Source organism: Biomphalaria glabrata, chromosome 4, assembly GCF_947242115.1.
Source record: "Biomphalaria glabrata chromosome 4, xgBioGlab47.1, whole genome shotgun sequence".
Classification (NCBI taxonomy): Eukaryota; Metazoa; Mollusca; class Gastropoda; family Planorbidae; genus Biomphalaria; species Biomphalaria glabrata.
In genome coordinates this window covers 25,244,014-25,266,708 of record NC_074714.1, presented here as the reverse complement: position 1 = coordinate 25,266,708, position 22,695 = coordinate 25,244,014, and the positions used below count along the sequence as shown (strand labels likewise).

Here is a 22,695-nt window from a genome sequence, read left to right as displayed (position 1 = left end):
ATATTGTATTTGTTAAAAGATTTTTGGTTGTTGGCAGATTAATTATGCTACAATTGTGATCTTATATCTTTTTACTCATGGTCATATTTACTTTAGTTAAGTACCCTTCTGCTGTCTTCCTAAAAAATTTGAAGGATGCTTAACGATTTCAGTAGCTATTTCTTGACCAATGCAACCACTAGCTGCACTGTCATTAGACTACAAGTTTTAATTAGTTAACAGTTTATGTGAACAAATTATAAATAATAATGCTTTCTTTTTTTAATTCAGTATGGTAGTTAATTTTTTTCTGTCCAATATTATGCTGACAGATATAGGTACATGAACAAAAAATCAATTAATACACACTACAAAACACAAGTACTGATTTCAATACTCAAATTTTTGATACTCAAATTTTTGAGATATTTATTTCAACCATCTCACATATATTTAGATTAATTAGAATTTGTAAATTTAAGCAACGCTATCACAATTCATATTTTTTTCTCAAAGTTTTGAGTTGATCTGGTGATACACTTGGTTCTTCTTCCAAAAGCTGAATCAAATCCAGGATCACTAAAAAAGAAAATAAGACATTATAATACTAGTATATTTATAGTTGTTAATAGTGTTGTGGGCTAATCTAATCTGACTTCGACTATGTATCAATAATTACTTAACATTAGCCACAGAACATTACAAAATAGATATACTTGATAACAACATTCAGTTCTATAAAATGAGACTTTATTAACCACTGGGAAATCCGTCCAGTCTTTCTAAAACGTCGCTATATCTAACTACTATTCAAGTACTATTCAAAACACAGCCTACTTCTAACATAACGCCATGTTGGTCCCTTGTTCGCCTAAGTCTACTATGTCATTAGTCTGTCTTACTACGTCATTACTTTTACCGTCGCTATCGCTAAAACTATACACAATATATTTAACTAACAAAACTAACCTACTCTCTAAACTAGTAAATTACAATAGTTTTAAATAACTCTATCAATGGAAAGAACAATATTGTCAATACTTGTATGCTGATCATAAGCATGAAAATTACAATATACCAGTAATGACAAAAAAAATATTTCTGACCTTGTTTTTCTTTCTGAGAAAGAAACATAGCAGTCATAGAAAATCTTTTCACAAGTGTCAGGTTCAACATCACATCATAAAGGTTCAATGTAAGGCTAAACATTACAGAAACAAAAAAAAACACAAAGTTATGAATAGCAATAGTAAAAATGTCTGCATCCTTCAGATTGTCAAACTAGACAGATTCTTGTAAAAGTTATAGGATGTGCTACATAAACAGGAGTGCTAGCTATTTGTGACTTAAATACTATACTGGCACTAGCCACTTGATACCACCTCAAATCATAGAATTGATAAGTGAACTTCTACTATATCTGCCCTTTGGACCTTCAGGGACCCAAACGAAAAAGCTACCTTTAGATTATCTTCATTATCGGTACCAGGAATCAAACTCTCACACTGACCTACCTTTTGTGGTACACTTTTAAAGTGGAGAGGATAGTTGTTAGTATGTCAGCATCGAGACATTGTCCAAACAATTGAGAATATTTGGCAGGAGGTATGGCCTATAGAAATAAAATTGTCACAATGCAAATATTTTTTAAAACAATAAATAAAATGTTTTCATTATTTGAACAACACAGACATGTGGTAGATACAAAATTAGAAACGGTTAACTTTGAATTGAATCTAGAATGTATAAAGAGCAGAAGATGGATAATTATGGTTGTTTTATTATCCTAACTAATATTCTAAATAATAGCATTATCTCTTCATGGATCAATAGATATCAAAGGTTTACTTCACTTTTTTGAAATGGTCAAAAAGCTAATCTGGTCTTCTTATTACTTGTGAAGTTTTTAAGATCTTCTTAAAAATAAATAAGAAAAAAACAGAGAATTTTTTTTCAAGTACAGTGGAGTCCTGATAGTCTGAAATGATTAGTGGACCCATTTCATATAAAAGTATACTCCAGTATTTCAGATTAAGCAAAATTATTAATAAAATAAATATAATTATGAAATATTATGTGTAATTACATAAAATGGTAAAGGATATAGTGATAAGCACAGTTTATTTTATTTCCTCTCTCTGAAACTAACTGTGTTTGAAGTGCGAGACAAATGTTTATTATACAGTAATCAAAGTAGTTTTCTAGATTAATGTATCAGATTTGAATATACATGTAGTTACATTGTTCTGTTTTGTTCATTACATTATCTATCTTTGAAATGTACTGTAATTTTTAATACTTAGTACACTTATTCAATGTCTTTGTTCATTTTTTTTTTATTCCTAAAAATATACTCATTTTGGTTTCGAATTAAGCATAATTTATTGGGACTCCAGTGTATTTATGGAATGCTTACCTGAAAATACTGGAAAAATGATTCTGGCTTGTTTTTCAATAACTTGAAGTCACTTTGAAACTGAAATGATGTTGTTGGAACTGTCAACGAATCTCCACACCCGAGCTCCACTTTGGACTTTGAGATTTTATTATCATTCTGTGTAACAATTTTTGTAGAGAGTTGATGACACTCAGCATCACTTGAAACTTTAAATGGACTTTCCTCTTCCATGTGAGTGTCTGTAGTGCTTGACACTTGGGTTCTTGAAATGTCTTCTTGTTCTTCAGTTGACTTAGCAGTCATAGGCTTTATCAAAGCTGTATTTACAAACTTATCAAACTCTTTGCCTTCTTTTGCAGTTAAGGACTTTGCCATCTCACTTTGGCTTTGAGAGGGAGATTCTAGTGGCTTATTTTGTTTCAGACTAATCTCATTTATTGGCACAGTCCTCAAGGGTAACTTAAGAACAAAAAAACAGGTATTATTAAATTAATTAAATGAAAAGAAACAGTTTTATTAATTATTTTATAAAATAAAGATGTTCTTTAACATTCTATGCTAAAACTTTTGTTAACCTTATTGTTCATAATGATTGGAGATTAAGACTGCACTAAGTTATTGGTTGCCTTTCCAATAGAAGACAAATTGTGAAGATGTTAATTTCACCAAACAAACAGGTGCTAATTAATGCTCCATAGCTAACAAAAACTAGGTTAGCTTGAATCTTTTTCTTTTTTCAAAACACACATTTAAAATGTGTCACAGTCTCGGTTGACATTGCCTGTTATATGTTCACCTCAGGTCATGAGGGTGAAAGACATGTGAAACTCCTGATATAAAAACAAGAAGTAAGAATGACCAAACTGAAATTTATGCAGTAGTATCCTTTTGGTCAATTCAGTTAGGTAGTATCTTTTGGTCATTCAATTACCCGTACCAATGAACATGCGTGAACAGAAACGAGTAGTGGGTCTTCTGGCTTACTACTCACAGTGGATACCTAACTTCTCAACAAAAATAAGCCTGTTAACAAGAAATCAACAATTTCCTGTCTCCGAAGAAGTCAAAAAACATTTGAAAGTTTGAAAAATGAGCTTGAAAAAGCTGCTGTATATACTATTGATCCGAATCGCCCTTTAACCGTTGAGACGGATGCTTCTGATATAGCCATTGCAGCTACCCTCAACCAAGATGGCCGGCCCGTTGCTTTCTTCTCTCGCTCATTAACAAAAGTGAAAGAAAACATTCTTCAGTTGAGAAAGAAGCATATGCCATTGTTGAGTCGCTGAGGAAATGGAAACATTTCTTAGTAGGTAAGTAGTATCTACCTGCCATCACTCGCAATGACCTTAAATTGCTTCACACTAGTCTTTGCCACCCGGGCGTTACTCGACTATTGCACTACGTAAGGACTAAAAATCTTCCATTTTCCTGTGATGACGTCAGAACTGTAATAGAATAATGTCAAGCTTGTGCAGAACTAAAGCCCCGTTTTTTTCAACAGCCGACCGGAGGACTGATTAAAGCAACTCAATCTTTTGAGAGAATTAGTATGGATTTCAAGGGACCTCTCGCTACTGTTTCAAGAAATAGATATCTACTTACCATTATAGATGAATTCTCTAGATTTCCATTTGCATTTGCATGTCCCGATATGTCTTCCTCTACGGTTGTTAAATGTCTCAATGAACTATTCGCCCTATTTGGATTTCCAGCGTACATCCACACTGACAGGGGAACTTCGTTTATGTCTACAGAGGTGCAGCATTTCCTCCACGAGAGAGGAATTGCAACCAGTAGAACAACCCTTACAGTCCGAGAGGAAACAGACAAATAGAGAAACTTAACGGGACCTTATGGAAAGCCATCACCTTGGCTCTACATTCTAAGGAATTGGACATAGCTAAATGGGAACTAGTACTAAATGATGCTCTGCAATCCATCCGGTCATTACTATGCACTGCAACTAACAGGACACCACATGAACGACTTCTTGGGTTCAACCGAAGAAGTGGTTCCGGGACATCCTTGCCAACATGGTTGACCAGTCCTGGTCCTTTCCTGCTGAAGAAGAACGTTAGATCATCTAAATATGATCCCATAATAGAGGAAGTTGATTTGGTAACATGCAACTCTCAGTACGCTGTAATCCAAACACCAAACGGCCGAGAGGAAACTGTCTCATTACGAATGTTAGCCCCTAGGGAGGAACAAATAGTTATAGAAAATGAGAATCAGAGTAGAACAGAGCTTGTTATTGGCTGCCCCATCCAAAGCTCACCTCACAGGAATCAACCTACTGATTCTATCATGCCTGAAGAAACCAGCAGCACCACTGAAGACATAGCCAGACCGTCCGAAACTCAAGCAGATGAAACTACACATACATACAATCTTAGAGTAAGGAGAACTAGACCCAACTATAAAGTGTAAAAGCTCATCAGCTTACTTGAGCTCTTACTTTGACATTCAGTGTATTAAATTTTTATGAACATAAAGATAAGAGAGTCGAAAACCATGTCTGTATAGTATGGCTTTAATACACTGAATGACTACACAACACACATTTCGTGAACACATTCTCACGGACGAGTTACAAGCACATGTAAACATAAGAACGACAACCGATACACAATATAATTTTCATAACAATTGTTTTATTGAATAAACCTTATATTTGTCTGCTGAAGATTGACTCAAGTTTAGTATTCTATTCATGTCCGTTATGTGCTGAGTGGACACACGAACCCCGCATTCAACATTATACACATTCACGATGTTACAAATGTTACATATTTTAAATCCAAATCAAACTTAAGAAAAAAAAAGGTATTTTAAAATAAAAATGGCAATGGCCAACACAGAAAACTATTACAATTACCTTAGATCTTTCTTCAGGAGGCTTATAAATTGGTTTAACAAGCCCTTTCTTTCCTTCTGTCAGGCTGGACAAGACTGTCTCTTTCTTTTCTCTGTCTACTTCCTAAAGTTAAAATGAGAAACAGTTTTAAGTTACAACATTCATTAATATGTATGGCTGAGTGGCAAAGAAATGTGGCTACCATACTAATGGTCTTGAGTTCAAATCCAGATGGCTGCATTCAAGATTTAGCATGGGCAAGGTTGATTCTTAAGCACCTAAGTATAGCAAAGAAACTCTTTCAGATACTCTTCCACCACATGTCCACAAAAGGAATAGAACCAGAGTGCATTGAATAAACTATTGTCACATGGTGATACAAAAACAAAATCTTAACAAATAATAATACATCAGAAGACTGTTATTTAAATACATGTATTATTATACATACATATGGAATAACAATACATCCATCTAACTGTTCAGAGCCATTATATTTCATATTACGACACATTTGTTAATGTAGCATGAAAAGTATTCCAAAAAGTATCTGACTTTTCAGACCTAGCTACAAATGTGCACAAGAGCAGAAGTAAGAATTGCATATATTTTATTTTCTATGGGGGGACTCTAATTATGGTGACTGGTCATTTCATCCCCAATTAAATATTTTTCTTTTTTCATTGTTTAATTGTGCTGTTAAGGCTAATATATAAATATGATTATGTAGAATGCTTTTTGATATTTTTTGACATGTTACTAATGCGTTTATAGTGTTTTCTCTTCCACTTTGCATACTTGATGAGAAATCTTATAATATATTGTAAATCTGGGTGTGTACTTAGCTATAGCGCTTCTATTGGATGTGGTGGTTGTAATATTATAATATTATCCTGTGCATGATGTAATGATCAAAGGCCAAGGTTTGGTGGAAGTAGTAAAAATCATTTGAGAGATAGAAGTGCAATTAGAATAATTATGACCATGCCACTGATAACTTATCATTAATGGCCCAAGGTGTGGTGGAAGTACGACCATGTTTCACTTTATTTTATTTTTCAATCGCTCTTTCTTGAAATAAGGTTTTATTTTTTTTTTCTAATAAAGGCTGACTTCACCCATTACAGGATAACACTTTTTTACATTACCTCTATATTTATACATGTTAGATTTTTATAGTTTATAATGGCATTTAATTGTAATTTTATTCTTATCTAATGTGTTACACTTTTTGTCATTGAAATAAAAAAATGAATAGATTCAATATTGCTCATTTCATGATTAATTACAATGACTATTTGTTAGATAAAATGATCAGATGATGAAAATAACAGGGGATGAAATGACCAGGGGGAGGAAATGACTGGCGGATGAAATGACCAGGGGATGAAATGACCAGGGATGAAGTGACTGGCAGATGAAATGACCAGGGGATGAAGTGACCGGGGATGAAATAACCGGGAACCCTAATTATATCTTTAAATATGTATCCTCAAGATAATTACTTATATAGACTTATACAGACAATAGACCAAGTAGAAAATTTTATATACCTTGGGAGTGTAGTCAGTATATCAGGTGGAACAGATGAAGACATTAAACGCCGTATAAATCTAGCACGTCAGACATTTACACAGCTAAAACCAACCTGGAAATCTCCTTACATCTCAAACAAGACTAAACTAAGAATCTTTAATTCTAATGTCAAGGCTGTCCTACTGTATGGTTCTGAAACATGGAGAACAACTGAAGCCACAACAAAAAAAATACAGACCTTCATCAACAGATGCCTGAGAAATATCCTAAAAATACACTGGTATGACAAAGTAGAAAACACCAAACTGTGGGAGATGAGTGGACAGAAAAATATAGAAGTGCAGATCTTAGAGAGGAAGTGGAGATGGATTGGTCACACCCTTAGAAAAGATACCAGCAACAGAGCTAGGCAGGCCATAGAGTGGAACCCCCAGGGAACAAGACGCAGAGGAAGACCAAAAAGAACATGGCGACGCAGTGTACTTGAAGAAGCAGAGAAGACCGGGAAGAGCTGAGACACCATCAAAAAGCTAGCAAGAGACCGTGGAGAGTGGCGTGTTTATGTCGAGGCCCTATGTTCCATGAGGAACTCAAAGGAATGATGATGATGATGATGAAGATAATTACTTAATAATCAATTCAAATGAATTAAAAAAAAAAAAAGATGTATCTTTATATGAATGCTAAATGTATACACACACACAAAATCAAATAGACATTGAAATAAACCTTAAGTAGATGTTCCAGTTCTGTTTTGGCTTGTTTATTAGTTGGCTCAAGGTCCAGTACACGCTTAAAGTCTTCAATAGCTTCTGTCAGTTTACCAACACTTGACCTTGATGTTGCACGCCTCAGGTAAGCCTTGACATACAATGGATCAAGTGTGAGGGATAAAGTACAGTCCAATTCAGCTGCTGCAAATCTTAGTAACAAAAAATAAAACAAGTAAATAGAACAAACATCTGTCATCATTAATTTTTTTGCATTTCTTCTTTAATCCTTTGTGAGTTCTAACAGTTTGATTACATAAAAGTGCAGTCAAATCAAAACAAAAGATAGATAAATATTTATTCTAGAAGAGTGCCTAATCTTTAAAAGAATATATTTAAATTGTACACATGAACTATACAACTTTGGACATGTACACAGATTTAGATGATGATGCATAATGACATAGACTGCACAAGACAAGGATCAGTATAAGCTAGGTTTTCAATGTGTCAACATCTAATAGTTAATGTAGGCCATCTTGATGTTCTTTCTTAGTTTCAACATCTATTAGTTAGTGTAGACCAGGGGTAAGTAAAAGTAAAGTGCCGCTTTTAGACCTAGTGGTTTATAGGGCAGGTGATGTAAAGGTCATCTGCCTCTGTGGCCAACAGTTAACAAGGGTGTCATATGGCCAGCACAATGACCAACCGCCTTTACTTTTCTCCAACTACTGTCAGGTACCCATTAGAGCTGGGTGGACTCAGAGGCGCCGGAAGATCCAGAAATAAAAAATCCCAGAATTTGAACCCCCGACAGACCAGGGGTGGACAGCCTATATCAGCATATTATGTACTTAAAAGTACTCCCACTTATTTGTTCATACATCTAATACACAAAACAAAAATAAAACACTATAAAAGTACAAATTGCCCTCATCCCAAAGACCCATTTAACACATAGGACAGCTCAAATGATTTAAATCAATGCAGGAAAAAAGTGACAAGCGTTTGGAATAAAAAAAGCTAACATAATGTGAGGTTGAATTGTTTTGCTTGAATGTGATGCAGGTTCAAGACACAAGTACACAGCTGATAAAATAATGACTTTGATTTAATTAGAGCTTCCAATCAAACAAAGTAGTTTCTTTTAATCCAATGAATTCATTCAATAAAAAAAAAACATACATAACCACATCCCAGCAGTTTTCAATCAGTCAAATACTACTTTGAATTATTTCAAATTTGTCCTAATTAACATACATATTAGACTTTGCCTTTCATAAATAGCTAGACAACAAGAATACACTGAGTGACACTTTCAATGTAGTCTAATTACCATTGGATTTCTTCATAGCAGTTATCAAACTTAGCGCAATGAAAGTTAAATTGCTTGTTAAGATATAGCACTATTATAAGTTATACTTATGTAGTCTTTAGGTTAAGTAATTCCAAAATTAACAAAGCAAGCTTGGTAGCATCAACATGTTTTGTAAGTTTGTGTGTGAATAGAATAGAAAACTAGGAAACTAAATGTGAATACGCTACTAACTTTTGCTGTTTAAGGAGGGCCATGGCTCTATTGGCTGGTATAATAGCATTGGTTGGATCATACTGCATGCCCTTGGTGTAGGCTTCTACAGCTTTTTCTAATTCCCCTTGTTTGAGAAGATCATTGCCCTGGACAAAATATTAAACATTATATTAAGCACTAAATAATTTCAAATCAAATGCGTAAATAAATGTATATCCTTAAAGACCAACTGAAGAGGTTTTTTTCGAAATTGAGATAGCGATTGATTCAGACAGTAGATAGCATCAAAATTAGTTCCTAAAATTTTGAGATTTTAGAAAAGCGTATTTATATTAGAAAAAAGTAATTTGAAAGTGGAAAAAATAACGAGATTTGAAAATCAGCTTCAATGGCCGAAACCGGAAGTGACGTCTTGTAATGGACTGAGAAAATGGAAATAAAAATAGACATGGCTGGATACGTTATTGATAGCGATTCAGATGATCTACTTATCTAAATCTAGCTGTCAAACAATTTTAAATGATACTCTTCATGGGATGCACCAAAATGCCCTGAAGCTAACTCTTCTACTTTTTCAAAATATATTATAGAGCAGACTATTTAATTAATATTATAGATAGATTAATAGATAGGACTAGAGTCACTAGACACTTAGACAGTCAAGTCACTTATGATCGTCTTATGACTAGATCTAGATAGTAGATGGTAGATTCTAGATCTACTATAAATTATAATAATAAACTATACTAGTTAGGGGTGCACCGGATAGTACTTTTTAATATCCGGCAGGAGCCGGATATAACCGGATAGCCGGAGCCGGATACCTACATGACTCAAACAGCTCGTTTTACTGAAGTTTTTGCAAATCTTCTATATAACATACCTATATTCATATTATTTTGTTATTTACTTTCTTACTTTAAACTCTATCACTGATTGATAAATTAAAATGAACAGCATTTTTTTTTACAGATATGCTTATCATAAACTAATCTTTGTAACATGAGATGGTGTGTGTGTATGTATTGTAAAGTAGAATGTGGGATAACTCATGCAGAATATATAAACTTATATGTAACTAATGTAAATCTTTCAAAGGTAAAGTTCACTCTTGGTTTTATAGCGTAAATCTTTCTTAAGTACAATCTAAGTTGTATAGTGGGTAGATGTTTGTGTTCATGTATTTGACACCATCAACTTGTCATTAGGCTCGTGTTTTAAAGGCCACAACCGCTTCTGGTTTGTATCTAATACAGATAATGGCTTAGTAAATATCTTAAGTAATTACAGTAATAACGAGGAGTTACTTAACACTCTTAAATTATTATTAAGAATATTGTGATTCAATCAAGACACGCATAACACAAGAGTAAGATTTAAAGTTAACACGTTAGAAAAAGTAATTCAACAGTAATATTTATTTATTTATTTACAAAAGAATACATAATGCTAATTTAATATAATAATAATATACACATCCTTTAAAAGTTAAAGCATTGAAGCACAGCAAAAAGAAAATGAATCTGTATGACAAGAACTAGGTTTCAAATGAATTCATTAATTGTTTGTTATATTAAAGATGAGTTATATTTCAGAAAAATAAGTTTTTCAGCATTGTCTGGTATAAGTTTCGTACGATAGTCATTTTCTCCAGTACTTGTAAAAGTCCAATAAATCCAGGCTTCTCAACTACTTGGTAAGGTTCCATGTCAGTTGCAATCATCTTTGCTATGGCCAAGTGAATGCGTTTAGCATTATCACTATTAATATCCCATAATTTAGCTTTGTCTAAGACCTCTTTAATCCCTGGTTGCTGCTTGTGTGTGAGGCTTGACGAATCACTGGAGCTCGTAGACGTACTGGCACAGGCAGTGATATTACTTGATGCTGATTTCAATGCAGTCATTTCGTTGAATAAGTCTGGGTGTTTCGAGCGTAGATGACTAATCATAGTGGTGGTTGAGAAGTCTTTAGGTTTGCCTGGTTTACCACGTGACATTACTATTTTACAAGCATTGCAAACTGCTTTAGAGTTGTCCATTGTTTTGACATTAAAGTAACGCCATATAAGTGATGACTTTTTATCAGCCATTATTATTACTATTTAATTTACTAAATGCCCTTGCAAGCCACTTTTATACCCGTGGCTTGTGTAACAAAATACTTGTAGGGGTGTGTCCTGTAGTTCAGCGCTCTAATTTACATTTCTCTTCAAGTAAACAAACTTAGTGTCATCATCTAGTGACCTCTAGACAGTGTCAATATGTCTTAACAATTTGGTTTGTGGTCCAGACCCTTGATTGACAACCTATCTCATAATAAACAAACTCATACCAGAGTAACCTTATAGAGATTTGGCTTGTAGTCCCACCCCTAATAAAAATTCTACTCCAAGTAAACAAACTCAGTTCCCTCATAAGATGTGACCTCTAGACAGTGTCAACACGTTGACATCTGGCTTAATGTGGTCAGCTGCCTATCCGTGAACTCAATGTTATGGACTAAACAAACAAAAGGAGGTGGGGGTGCTCATCTCTACCTCTGGAGATATACTCGCACATCTAGACAGATTATCAGCGTGACGTAGTTAAGGAATATTACGTGTTTACAAGACCACTCAAAGGTCAAGACAAGCTTTTAAAATGTGCCAGACATCGCTGCTAAGTATGTAATACGAATTTATAATGTAAAGTCTAGTCCACCCCCCCCCCCAATAACAAACCTAGTTCCCTCGTGTGACCTCTAGAGAGTGCTTACGTCCATCGTATCTGACTTGGGGTCACCTGTCAATCAATGAATTCAATGTGACGGGCTAAACAAATAAAAGGGGGAGGGAGTTGTTCATCTAGAAATATACCTGGTTACCTTAGAGGTGTGGCTCTTGTAGTCCAGCCCCCCCCCCCCTAATAAAGATTAACTACTAAGTAAACAAACTCAGTTCCCTCGAAAGGTGTGACCACTAGAGAGTGTCAATACGCTGATATTAAACCTACGTCCATCGTATTTAACTTGTGGTTACCCACCCATAAAAAACTCAATGTGATGCACTAAACAAATAAAAAGGGGTGGGAGTTGTTCATCTCTACCTCTGGAGATATACCCGCACAGCTAGACAGACGTCTGGTCAGCATGACGTAGTCAAGGAATGTAGCATTTTAACATGTTAACTAACTTACTCAAAGGTCAAGACAAATTGAAAAAAGTGCCAGCCATTGCTGCTCTGTATGTAAAGCGCATTTATGATGTAAAGTTTCATCTCAATTTATATTAAGTTATTACCACGCCTTGTCTTTATAATAAATGATGTTTGGTGCATATTCATAATGGCTCTATTTTTAAGCACATTATTTTGTTTTCATATAAACATTAATACATTCTATAACAGACAGTAATGGAACTAGGTCCACTTTATGCATATTAAATTATGTACTTTTTACTATCCGGTTTACTATCCGGTAGTGATATCCGACCGGAGCCGAATAGCACCGGATAGTAAAAAATGCCGGATATTCGGCAGAAGCCGGAGCCGGAGGGACTATCCGGTGCACCCCTAATACTAGTATACTAAAAGTATAAGTCTATTATAATTTTTATTATAACAAAACTAAATGGATAGATCTATCTATCTCTAATTCTAGCTAGGCCTTCTTAGCCTTCTTAGCCTTCTAACACTTTTACTAGTCACTCACTAGATCTAGTTTATATAATAATAATACTTGACTTAAACTTGTAGTAATACTAATAGAGTTTAATACTTATACTAGAGACACTAGAGTAATAGTTTATAAACTAGTAGATTTTAGTAGATCAAGAGTAATCTAGACTAGCCTCTATCTATGAATTCTATGTTAAGTCTAAGCCCAGTTGCCAACATTTTTTAATGCTTGAATTTGTATATCTCTGTAATAGTACTAGATCTAATTGTAAGAGTAGTAAGACCTAATGAGTAGTGTCCTAGCATAAAGATTATTCATAGATATAAATAAATATAATATTATATTGGTCAAGGACTAAATCTTAAGCCTAAGCTAAATCTATATAGAATATATTTATAAAAGATCTAATTCTAATATAGCCCTCTACTAGCCCTAACATCATTTATATTGGTAATATTAAATATGTGACATGTCTTTAAGTCTTAAACTTAAACAGGGTCGGTCCTAACGATTGCGGGGCCTTGTGTGAAACTGATTGCGCAGGGCCTAGTCTGGGTGGGAATAAGGATAATAAGTGGAAATTAAGCTTTTGTATTTTTTAAAAATTCGACTTTGAATTTTATTCAATCTTTACTAAGTACAAGATTACGATCAAATTCACTTTACTTTACAAACTTTGCAACTTTTGGCATATTAATATGCCAGTCACTATTAAAGTAAATAAGTATGGAAACTTCAGATTAAAGTGAAAATTTGCCTGATTATTACATTTTATTACATAAAAGCTGACAATGCCTTTTATTGCACGTAGGATTAGCGTTTTCCGGAATAATTGACACCCACAAATGACAATTTTGTCTATTTTTCAGGAGATTTTTATGAGCTTTCATGAGATTTCCAGGTTTTATATATACCGGTATATATATATATATATATATCGCAATTTAACAATTACATCTAGAATTAGCGTGGGGCCTATGAAAGTGCAGGGTCCACTGCGACCGCATACGTTGCAGTGGCTTAAGACCGGCCCTGGTCTTAAATATATTATATTGCCTAGGCCTAGAGTAGAGTAATTATTATTATTAAGAACAATAAGAGTTAGATGTTAATGTTAGATCAGATAATCAGTATAACATATAATATATATATATATAACCACTAGTTCTATATATATGTATACATAATTAAGTATAAATGTTAATAATTAATTTTTAAAAATCTATTTTACAGAAAACATATGACATGTGGCATACAGACAAGTTTACTAGATGGATCTTTCATCATTTTGGAAATACAAGAAGAGTTAATATTCCCTGTTTCTATTGTGAAACAAATCACAGAAACATTCTACAATTTTATTTTATATAATAAATACCAATAAATGTAAATACAAAATCACAATTTAATAGAGTTCTTCATTATACACACAACATTATTTTAGCATGTTCCTTTTCACTTGCTAGGTTTAGACAAAGCTTCGAATCAGGATTTAATATTATTATGTCATAGCCCAAAACTCCAGCAGGATGTTAGTTAATGGCAGTGGTCAATGTTTGAACCTGAGACCACAGAGAAGACAGTTCGGAGCGCAAACCACACAACTTTCTGCGTTTCGAAACGTATTGAAATTTTGATCATTTCTATGTTATTTCAGTTTTGAATGTCCATTGCAATGATGACTTGATCTGTAAAGGGGTTACATTTTTAAAAAATAAGAGTTGGATCTCATTCTTCGAATGATGCTATTTATTAGAAATTGCAAGGTGGAATAGATATTAGAGGCCAAAAGAAAATCCACTGCCGAGGGAAGACGTAGACATCGTAAAGAACATTTAAATTGACCACCAGCTGGGGCTGCGTAGCCATGGAAAATACTGCATTCCTCATTAATCTTTCGACTCGACTGCCAGCCTTATTTATTTAACACTTTAAATTATGAATAGCTCTGCATTTTTTACTAACAATAATATATATATATATGATTTCAAATTGAAGGGCTTGAGATTGAGACTTAGTACTTTTATTTTTCAGTCGAGAGAAGAAAAGCACAGAAAACTCTCCAATACCCACCCTACACGTGTACTTTAGACATATGGGAGAGACGCTTTACAAATGCCAAGGGAAATGATGGTGAGGAGGCTGCAGTGAACATTGTTTTCCAAACTCTTGAAATTTATTTCCAGTAACTCCTAATATATATATATATATATTCAGTGATTAACTGGCAATAATTGGGTTACTAAAATTTAATAAAATGAGTTGCATAACTACATCAACAGTAGCCTATATGCATTACTGAATATTATATTGATGCTACAATTTATTTTCCACTTCCCAGAGAAAAGAAAAAAAACTCCTTTTCCAGTAGGATAATCTCTTCTATTTATAGTCTAAACACAATTTAAAACTTTGTTACAGTTACAGATTAACTTGCTAACTTAACTATCTAATGATTCTATTCTATTCGTGAGATGAATGAAAATTCAATTTTTACATATAGATTTATAGAACTATTTAAGTAAGAGTGTAACAAAATCCATATTTCGTATATTATTTAATAATAATATTGAATTGGTAGATCTAGGTCTAATTTTTGCCTGTTTTTAGAAATTTAGATCTAGTAGATCTAAATCAGACTACCTTCAAGTCTAGGTTAAGGTTAAAGCTATTTGCTAGTGTTATACAAGGTTGTGACTCTAGATTCAAACTAAATATAATCGTGTACTACAATAACTACATTGAATGAGCTCAACATTGTAATTAATGGTTTTTTTCCCCCCATATTTGGCCTATTTAGGGACAACTATAGGTTAATAATCACTATTAAGTGTATAGATAGAGTATATAATTTTAAACTTTGTTTTTCTAGATCTAGGCCCAGCACCTCGGTCGGATCAGTCTAGATAGATCTATATAGATAGGTCTAATCTCTAAATATCCAATAGGCCTACTACTATTACTAGATCTAGACTTCATCTAATTAAATTTAGGTCTACTTCATACATCATTAATGATCAAAAGCAGTAGATGTAGAACTAGAATACGCCTGAAGCAGTAACATAAGCCATAAATTGCGTAACTTGACTAAACCGAATTGAGGCGCGCGGTACTGCATGGGCTGAAACGCTGTTCGCTTGACTAGATCAAAAATAAGCCGACAAACAGTAGATCTAACATGCAAAGCCATAAATTGCGTGATTTGACCTAATTTCCCCAACTCTAACATCCACTTTTTATAAATTGGTGTGTTTTGGTCGCCTTTGTTTTCAGAAACTGGCATTCCTGTAAAAAGGAATAGGGAAATACGCTAAGCCATAAACTGAAAAATTTGACCTAATTTCCCTTAAACTACGTCATCGACCTTGGTTGTCTGGGAAATACTGATCTCAAATGGCTTCGAGATTGTGAAATTTATTAGTCCCTAAAACGCACATTAAATTGCTTATATCTAAATAATTACAAAGAATATATGTCTAATATTTCGTATGTATGTTTTTTTAAGCATTATGAAACTAAAAAAAAGTATTACACCGGTTTCCGCGTCTGACCCCAAAACCTCTTCAGTTGGTCTTTAAGTTATGGTTAATTAATACTTATGAAGTTTGAAAAGGAAGACAATAAATAAATAATTAAATATATATATATATATTAAGTGGGGGGGGTTGATCAAATTTGTTTCATATGTCTGACGTATCTTTATAAACTTTCCAAAGTTAATTCTATTACAAGTGATGCTGGGTGAAAGGTGTAACTATAGATGAAAAAAAATTTTTTTTCGTAATGTCAAATGCAAATCTCATTCTCCAATATTTCTTTTGTAAAGCTAACAACAGGTGCAGTTTAAAAAATAGTCAATAAGAAATAATAATCTTTTATAATTTTATAGTGAAATTCTAAAATGACATTTACTTTTAAACTTGTTGAAAAATATTTTTTTCACAACAATTTCAAACAAGAATATCTAGATATCTAGTTTCATTATTCTAAATACGGGTAGTGCTTTTAATTAGATCTTGATAGTTTTATAGGGGTTTTATAATAACACCTGGAGCTCAAGGTAGCTCAAAGTTATTCATACTACATGTAGATAAAAATCTTAAAATGAACAAATTTCCTGTAGTGGTTTCTTAGACACACACACAAAAAAAAAGGTTAGTTATACAAGTCAGAAAGTATTGTCTTTCACAGTGATGGGCAAAGTGTTGTTTTTTTTTAGAGAGTTCCAAAAACTCTCAGTAAAATTTTCAAGGCCTTTTTTTAATTTAAAGATATTTTTAATAAATATATTTTATCCCTAAAATAATATGATGAATGAAGCTGTGAAAATATTTATAATTGTCATAATTTGGTTCTAATAGGGATATAATTATTTTTAAGAATCAATTAAAGTTTTTAACCATTAATTTATGACACAAACTTTTCTAAATTTCATTTTTTTTTTTTAACTGTGCACAAATATATAGATACAAATAGTGCACAAATTCTCTACAAGATATGGGATATGGAAAACTGCATTTCAACAAAACCTCATAATGTGCACATACAATGGCATTGACATTATTTGGGGGTCATTTTAATGTTCTATCTGTTCAGCTGTTTTGTAGGCAGACATGCTTAGATATAAAGTATACATTGTAATGACTCAATAGTAAGTGTTATGACATGATTAGGAAGTAGTTAGGAATTAGTTATTTGTTTCGGGAATAGGGTAAAGTTTTAATTAGCGACAAGTGACGTGACAGATCTTTTAAAAAGGAGAACGCTCTAAACGACGCTAGAAGGAGGACGCTTATTGAAAAGTAGTAGACTTGAGTACGACATTATTGACATCGGACGATTCCCTTTTGAGTATTAAACGTATTGGTAGAACAACATATCAGCGTCGACTACCTATTTGATTGTTTCGGCCTTTCGCCGGTGTTACTGAAGTGTTGAGTTCAGCGTTACCTACAGTCAGATCTACACTAGACAGATTGTCCAGAAGCAACACCGCGTGGAGGCTTTAACAACGTGGCGACCCCAGACTCGGAGCTCACTGGCATCAACGTTCAGAAGGATAGAAGCCCTCTGTTAGGAGGAGGCAGAAGTTACGTCATCGGCCTAGTCTGCAGCTAGACCCTGATTATACAGCCACGTCGGCGAAGGAAAGCCAGTGAGATCCTGGACTCGTAGACCTAGGAGGTAACGAAATATTGATCTAGATCTACATTTGTAATTTGTAAACGCCCATACGTTGGGGCATCGTACTGAAGCCTGTAGTTCGGTATTGAGAAAGCTACAGTTGTTGAAGGGAAGAAAACCGTCCTGTCGAAGCCGTACTGAAGAGATATCGCCTGCCCGGCATCTTGAGAACGAACGTGAAGGTCACCTCTGCAAGGCCAAGATCGACCGTTGAGGTCACGCCAAAGAACTTGTGACGTAGGAACCATCTTACTGCCTACGGCACTTAAGTACAGTAGTGCTAATCTGATCTACGTCTCGGCTGAATCTGTGCTACACGGTAGATAGCCAGATAGCCGGTATTTTAGCACTGGACTTTGACTTTGTCGCTGGGTCAACTGTTGGACCGTTCCAGTTTCACTTTGGACAGACGACCACCTGGAACCACCGTACCTGCCTTGAAACCAGCAACCGGAACCAGACTCTACGTCACCGACAAACCGGAGCCAGACGACAGATCACCGTGAACCAGAACCAGACGCCGTACCACCGAAGAACCGGAGCCGGTGCAGACCAGTACCGAAGGACCTTGGAGAGCCGAAACGTTAGCTGTCCTTATCTCACAGCTAGGGAAGACATCGCCGTGAGCCTTGCCGCCGGGACAGACATTAGCGTAGGAAGAGTGGACCCGAGACTGACTGTGGAGTTATCGCATCGCCGCTTCTTAGACAGATAAGTCAAGTGTTATTTAACTACTTTCTCCTTAGAATAATTAGAGTCTGTAGGGAAGTGACCACTCGCTAGATTATCACTACCAGGTAAATCGTGGTGGATTGGGGATATCCTTAAAATTAGGTGTAATCTAGCAAGAGGTCCAGATATACGTTTAGCTGTTAATTCGTCCTGTATGTGAATGTGAATCATTTAGTTAAGTTTTTTTGTGAGTAACGTCATGTATTAATTGTTTGCAATACTCCTGTCTTAAGTCTTACTGTCAGACGAAAGTCTCATTCATTAGAACTAGATCTATAGTTTGGTGTTTAACGTATTTAGGTTTATTTTCATAGTTTATTTGTATGAGTAAGTTATATACACTCCTGGCTGTGAAAGCAGGTAAGAAGTAACTAAGATCTAGCGTAATCTAGACTAGATCTGGGGAACAATCGAGGTGAAGCCTGATTGCCCATTTGTAATTGTAGTATTTGTAAATAGACAGGTTGGTCTATTTACCGGCGACTCGTGTTGAGTAACACATAGTCGGTGGAGTGTGCGTGTGTCGCACATCGTATTCAGTCGGGTCAGGGTGTAGCCTACACGCCTACAAACTGGTGCCAAGGATACTAAGTGTATCTTGGAAAGTACAGAAGTTATTAGAAGTCGGAGTTGGTAGTCTAGACGCCGAGGGTAGAGTGGCGAATTTAATTTATTTGAATCAAGAGGTATTAGGTAGCCGCGGAGCGAGGTTACGCTCAAAAGGTAATTTGATTTATAGAACATAGGTAATAGAAGCTATTAGGCCTGTGTGTAAGATAATTTTAAAAAAAAGCGAGGTAAAGTAACAAAGGTAATATGGCAACTACTTCAGGTTACGACCTGGAAGGATTTAGAAAAAAACTAATTCATGAAGCTAAGACAGAACTAGAACTGCGCGGCAAAGAACTAACTGCCTATGTACAGCAGATGGTGGCGGCAGAAGCAGAACGCTTGGAGAGAGAGAAAGCTAGAGGCAGAGAAAAAGAAGAAGCAGATCGCATAGAGCGGGAAAAGGTTAGAGAGACAGAAAAGTTGGAGAGGGAAAAGGTTAGAGAGGCAGAAAAGTTGGAGAGGGAAAAGGTTAGAGAGGCGGAACGTGTGGAGAGGGAGAAAAAAGAAGAGACGGAACGCATCGAGAGGGAGAAAAAAGAAGAGGCGGACAGAAAAGTGAGAATTCAAGTAGAACAGATGAGGATAGAGGCTGGTATAAGCGTGCCCACCGAAGGACACAGCAACAATAGCGCCAACATAGAAAGCCATAGTAGCGCCGCATGGATGAAGAAGAAAATCCTACCTTTTGCGGAAGACAAGGACGACATCGGCGACTATCTGAAACGCTTTGAAATTAAACTTGCAAAGTTTAATGTTCAGGAGAAGGAGTGGTCCGAAATCTTGTTGGACTTCGTACATGGGAAAGCCCTCACGATTTGCCAAAACCACGACCACTCTATGCAAAACAGCTATCAGGTGCTAAAGAAGGAACTGCTAAACGCATACGGGCACAACGCGGAAACATTCCGAAAGAAGTATTACGAAAACACTCCATCCAGCCAAGTTGATCCGCAGACAACCATCAACTCAGAGAAGGACTTCTTCACTAAATGGCTCGCATTCGAGAATGTAGAGAACACCTACGAGGGGTTGAAGAACTTTATTCTGATTGATAACTTTATCAATAAGTGCGACCCTCAGCTACAGTCCTTTGTAAAAGAAAGAAACCCTAAGGTAATTGAAGACTTGGTAGAAATTATTAGGATCTTTAAGAATGCTTACCCAAACAACCCACTTTCAGTTAGCGACCACAAAACAGTTATTGACCTGGTAAATTATGTAAAGAGAAATGATGGTAATGATAGGGATTATGGTAGGAGAAATGATAGGTCCAGGGAACGTGGGAACAATGGTCGGGATAGTTATGATGACATAAAGGATAGATCCTGGGAAAATGAAAACAATGGCAGGGAAAGTTATGATAGGAGAATAGATAGACCTAAAGCGGGTGATAGAAACCTTAGGGACGTTACATGTTTTAACTGTCAGGAAAAGGGACACATGGCATACCAGTGTAGGAAACATAGAGGGAATGGAGCTGGCAATGGGAATACACAGGATAAGAGTGGCACTAGTGATAGGAGAGGTAATCAAGGAAACCGTAGACAAGAGAGGGATAATCGGCCATCGGATAGGGTTAATTTTGTAAGGAGCATCCAAGACAGGGATTGTGATAGTAGGGATAGTGAACCAGATGAAGAAATTAATTACGTTGATTGTGGGGAAGATAGATTTAAATTATATCCGGGCATGATAAATAATAAACAGGTAAATGTGATCCGGGACACAGCTAGCAGTACACTCGCAGTTCGAGGGGGATTAGTGAAATCTAAGGATTATTTAGGCTATACCAAATCAGTCAGGTTGGCAGACGGCGCAGTTAAGAGATTCGAAGCGTGCAAAGTGTTCCTTCGATCTCCATTATACACAGGGTATTGCGAAGGGGTAGCCATGCCGAGGTTATCTAGAGATGTTTTACTTGGAAATGTAGCAGGTGTCAGCGCCGCTTCTGACAAACAGGTTAGAAGCTGGAAAAGCAGGTATGGCAACATGAGGCGAAATAAACCTAGAAAGGACAAAATTTGTTTTAACTGCCATAAACAGGGGCACATCGCTAAAGACTGTTGGAGTAGGGCAGAACAGTCTGATCAGAAGATTGCGAGTTCGGATAGGAGGCACAGGTCTGTATCCGACAGTGACGATAGAAGAGATGACTGTGGTAGCGGTAATCGCAAGTCATACCGAGGTAGAAGGCCACACGCGGGCTATAGTGGAGTAAGAAGAGATGTAAACTCCAGTTGGAGAGAACAAATGCATCGCTCGGGCAGATAGCGGATATGGCATAACGCTATACGACCATAGTATGTCTATAAATATGTAAATAGATGTTATTTTAATTATTTCATTCTTCATTAATTGACTTAACTAGTAGTCATAACTAGACGGATATTAGGTTGGGTTAAGGTATTTTTGAATAGGATATTTATGGTATAATATAAATGCTATTGCGTTATTATTAGATTAACTCGTGTTGGTTATTGATTTCGGGTAGTATGTATGAATTGTATGTATGTTGGTAAGAATAAAAAGGGCATTTATAAGGCGACGATGTAGTTACATCAAGGAAAAGTAAGTTTTATAATTTATTCTTTGTATTTGATCATGATCATACATCAGTAAAGAGTGAGGTCGTGTGGGGACAAGTAAGTGGAGAGAGGAAATAAAATACACTTGTAAATGCCCGAAAGAACGTTAGGTGTATAGTGGGAGAACGAGCGTTGATAAATGTCAATTTGTCATATTAGGTAAATTGTCTGTCCTGACGTGTGAGGGAAAGCGGTGTAACCTCGGGAACGTAATGTGATGAAGTATAGATAGACACACCTATAGTGTCAGCGCAAACGAACGATGTCTGCGGTCACCTATGGCACATCACAGTGGACAGTATCAGTTAGTGACACTGGAGGGAAATATGTGTTCAGAGGAACTTGATTGTGGACACAGAAAGAGAAGTTGAAATCGCAATCAAGACTCAAGTTGTGTTGTCTTTTATGTTTCCCTACATTTTGGCCCTTGCACATTGTAAGACTAAGACAGTAGATTAAAAAATTGACAGGCAATTTTTTTTAGCGGGAGGGGGAGGAGTTGTTATGACATGATTAGGAAGTAGTTAGGAATTAGTTATTTGTTTCGGGAATAGGGTAAAGTTTTAATTAGCGACAAGTGACGTGACAGATCTTTTAAAAAGGAGAACGCTCTAAACGACGCTAGAAGGAGGACACTTATTGAAAAGTAGTAGACTTGAGTACGACATTATTGACATCGGACGATTCCCTTTTGAGTATTAAACGTATTGGTAGAACAACATATCAGCGTCGACTACCTATTTGATTGTTTCGGCCTTTCGCCGGTGTTACTGAAGTGTTGAGTTCAGCGTTACCTACAGTCAGATCTACACTAGACAGATTGTACAGAAGCAACACCGCGCGGAGGCTTTAACATAAGATGCACAGAAGTTGGCCCGGGTTTAATTGGGTTTTCCCATAGTGATACGAAAC

General features: G+C 35.6%; 2 protein-coding genes across 11 annotated transcripts in view; one reads left to right on the top strand and one right to left on the bottom strand.

Annotated features, from left to right (window-relative positions):
• Positions 1–363: 363 nt before the first annotated feature.
• The window catches only part of LOC106078917 (RNA polymerase II-associated protein 3-like), a 31,081-nt gene continuing 8,749 nt past the window's right edge, over positions 364–22,695 (bottom strand). For all 10 annotated transcript variants that reach the window (XM_013240003.2, XM_013240002.2, XM_056026490.1 and 7 more), the window contains 7 exons: positions 9,033–9,160; positions 7,503–7,695; positions 5,259–5,360; positions 2,396–2,836; positions 1,494–1,591; positions 1,086–1,180; positions 364–558 (listed from right to left, as the gene is read on the bottom strand). In XM_013240003.2, coding sequence (XP_013095457.1) covers positions 470–558; positions 1,086–1,180; positions 1,494–1,591; positions 2,396–2,836; positions 5,259–5,360; positions 7,503–7,695; positions 9,033–9,160 — 1,146 coding nt within the window. In that variant the 3' untranslated portion in view covers positions 364–469. The remainder of the gene's footprint in view (positions 559–1,085; positions 1,181–1,493; positions 1,592–2,395; positions 2,837–5,258; positions 5,361–7,502; positions 7,696–9,032; positions 9,161–22,695) is intronic.
• Positions 18,466–22,635, top strand: LOC129925808 (uncharacterized). The gene is made up of 2 exons (XM_056026486.1): positions 18,466–19,600; positions 19,634–22,635. The coding sequence occupies exons 1-2, from the start codon at positions 19,403–19,405 to the stop codon at positions 21,467–21,469; spliced, it is 2,034 nt and encodes a 677-aa protein (XP_055882461.1). The 5' UTR covers positions 18,466–19,402; the 3' UTR covers positions 21,470–22,635.

Coding starts and splice junctions, on each gene's coding strand:
- LOC129925808 (XM_056026486.1), top strand. CDS start 19,403: ATGGCAACTACTTCAGGTTACGACCTGGAAGGATTTAGAAAAAAACTA. Junction 19,601..19,633: donor ATCGCATAGAGCGGGAAAAG/GTTAGAGAGACA, acceptor GAGAGGGAAAAG/GTTAGAGAGGCAGAAAAGTT.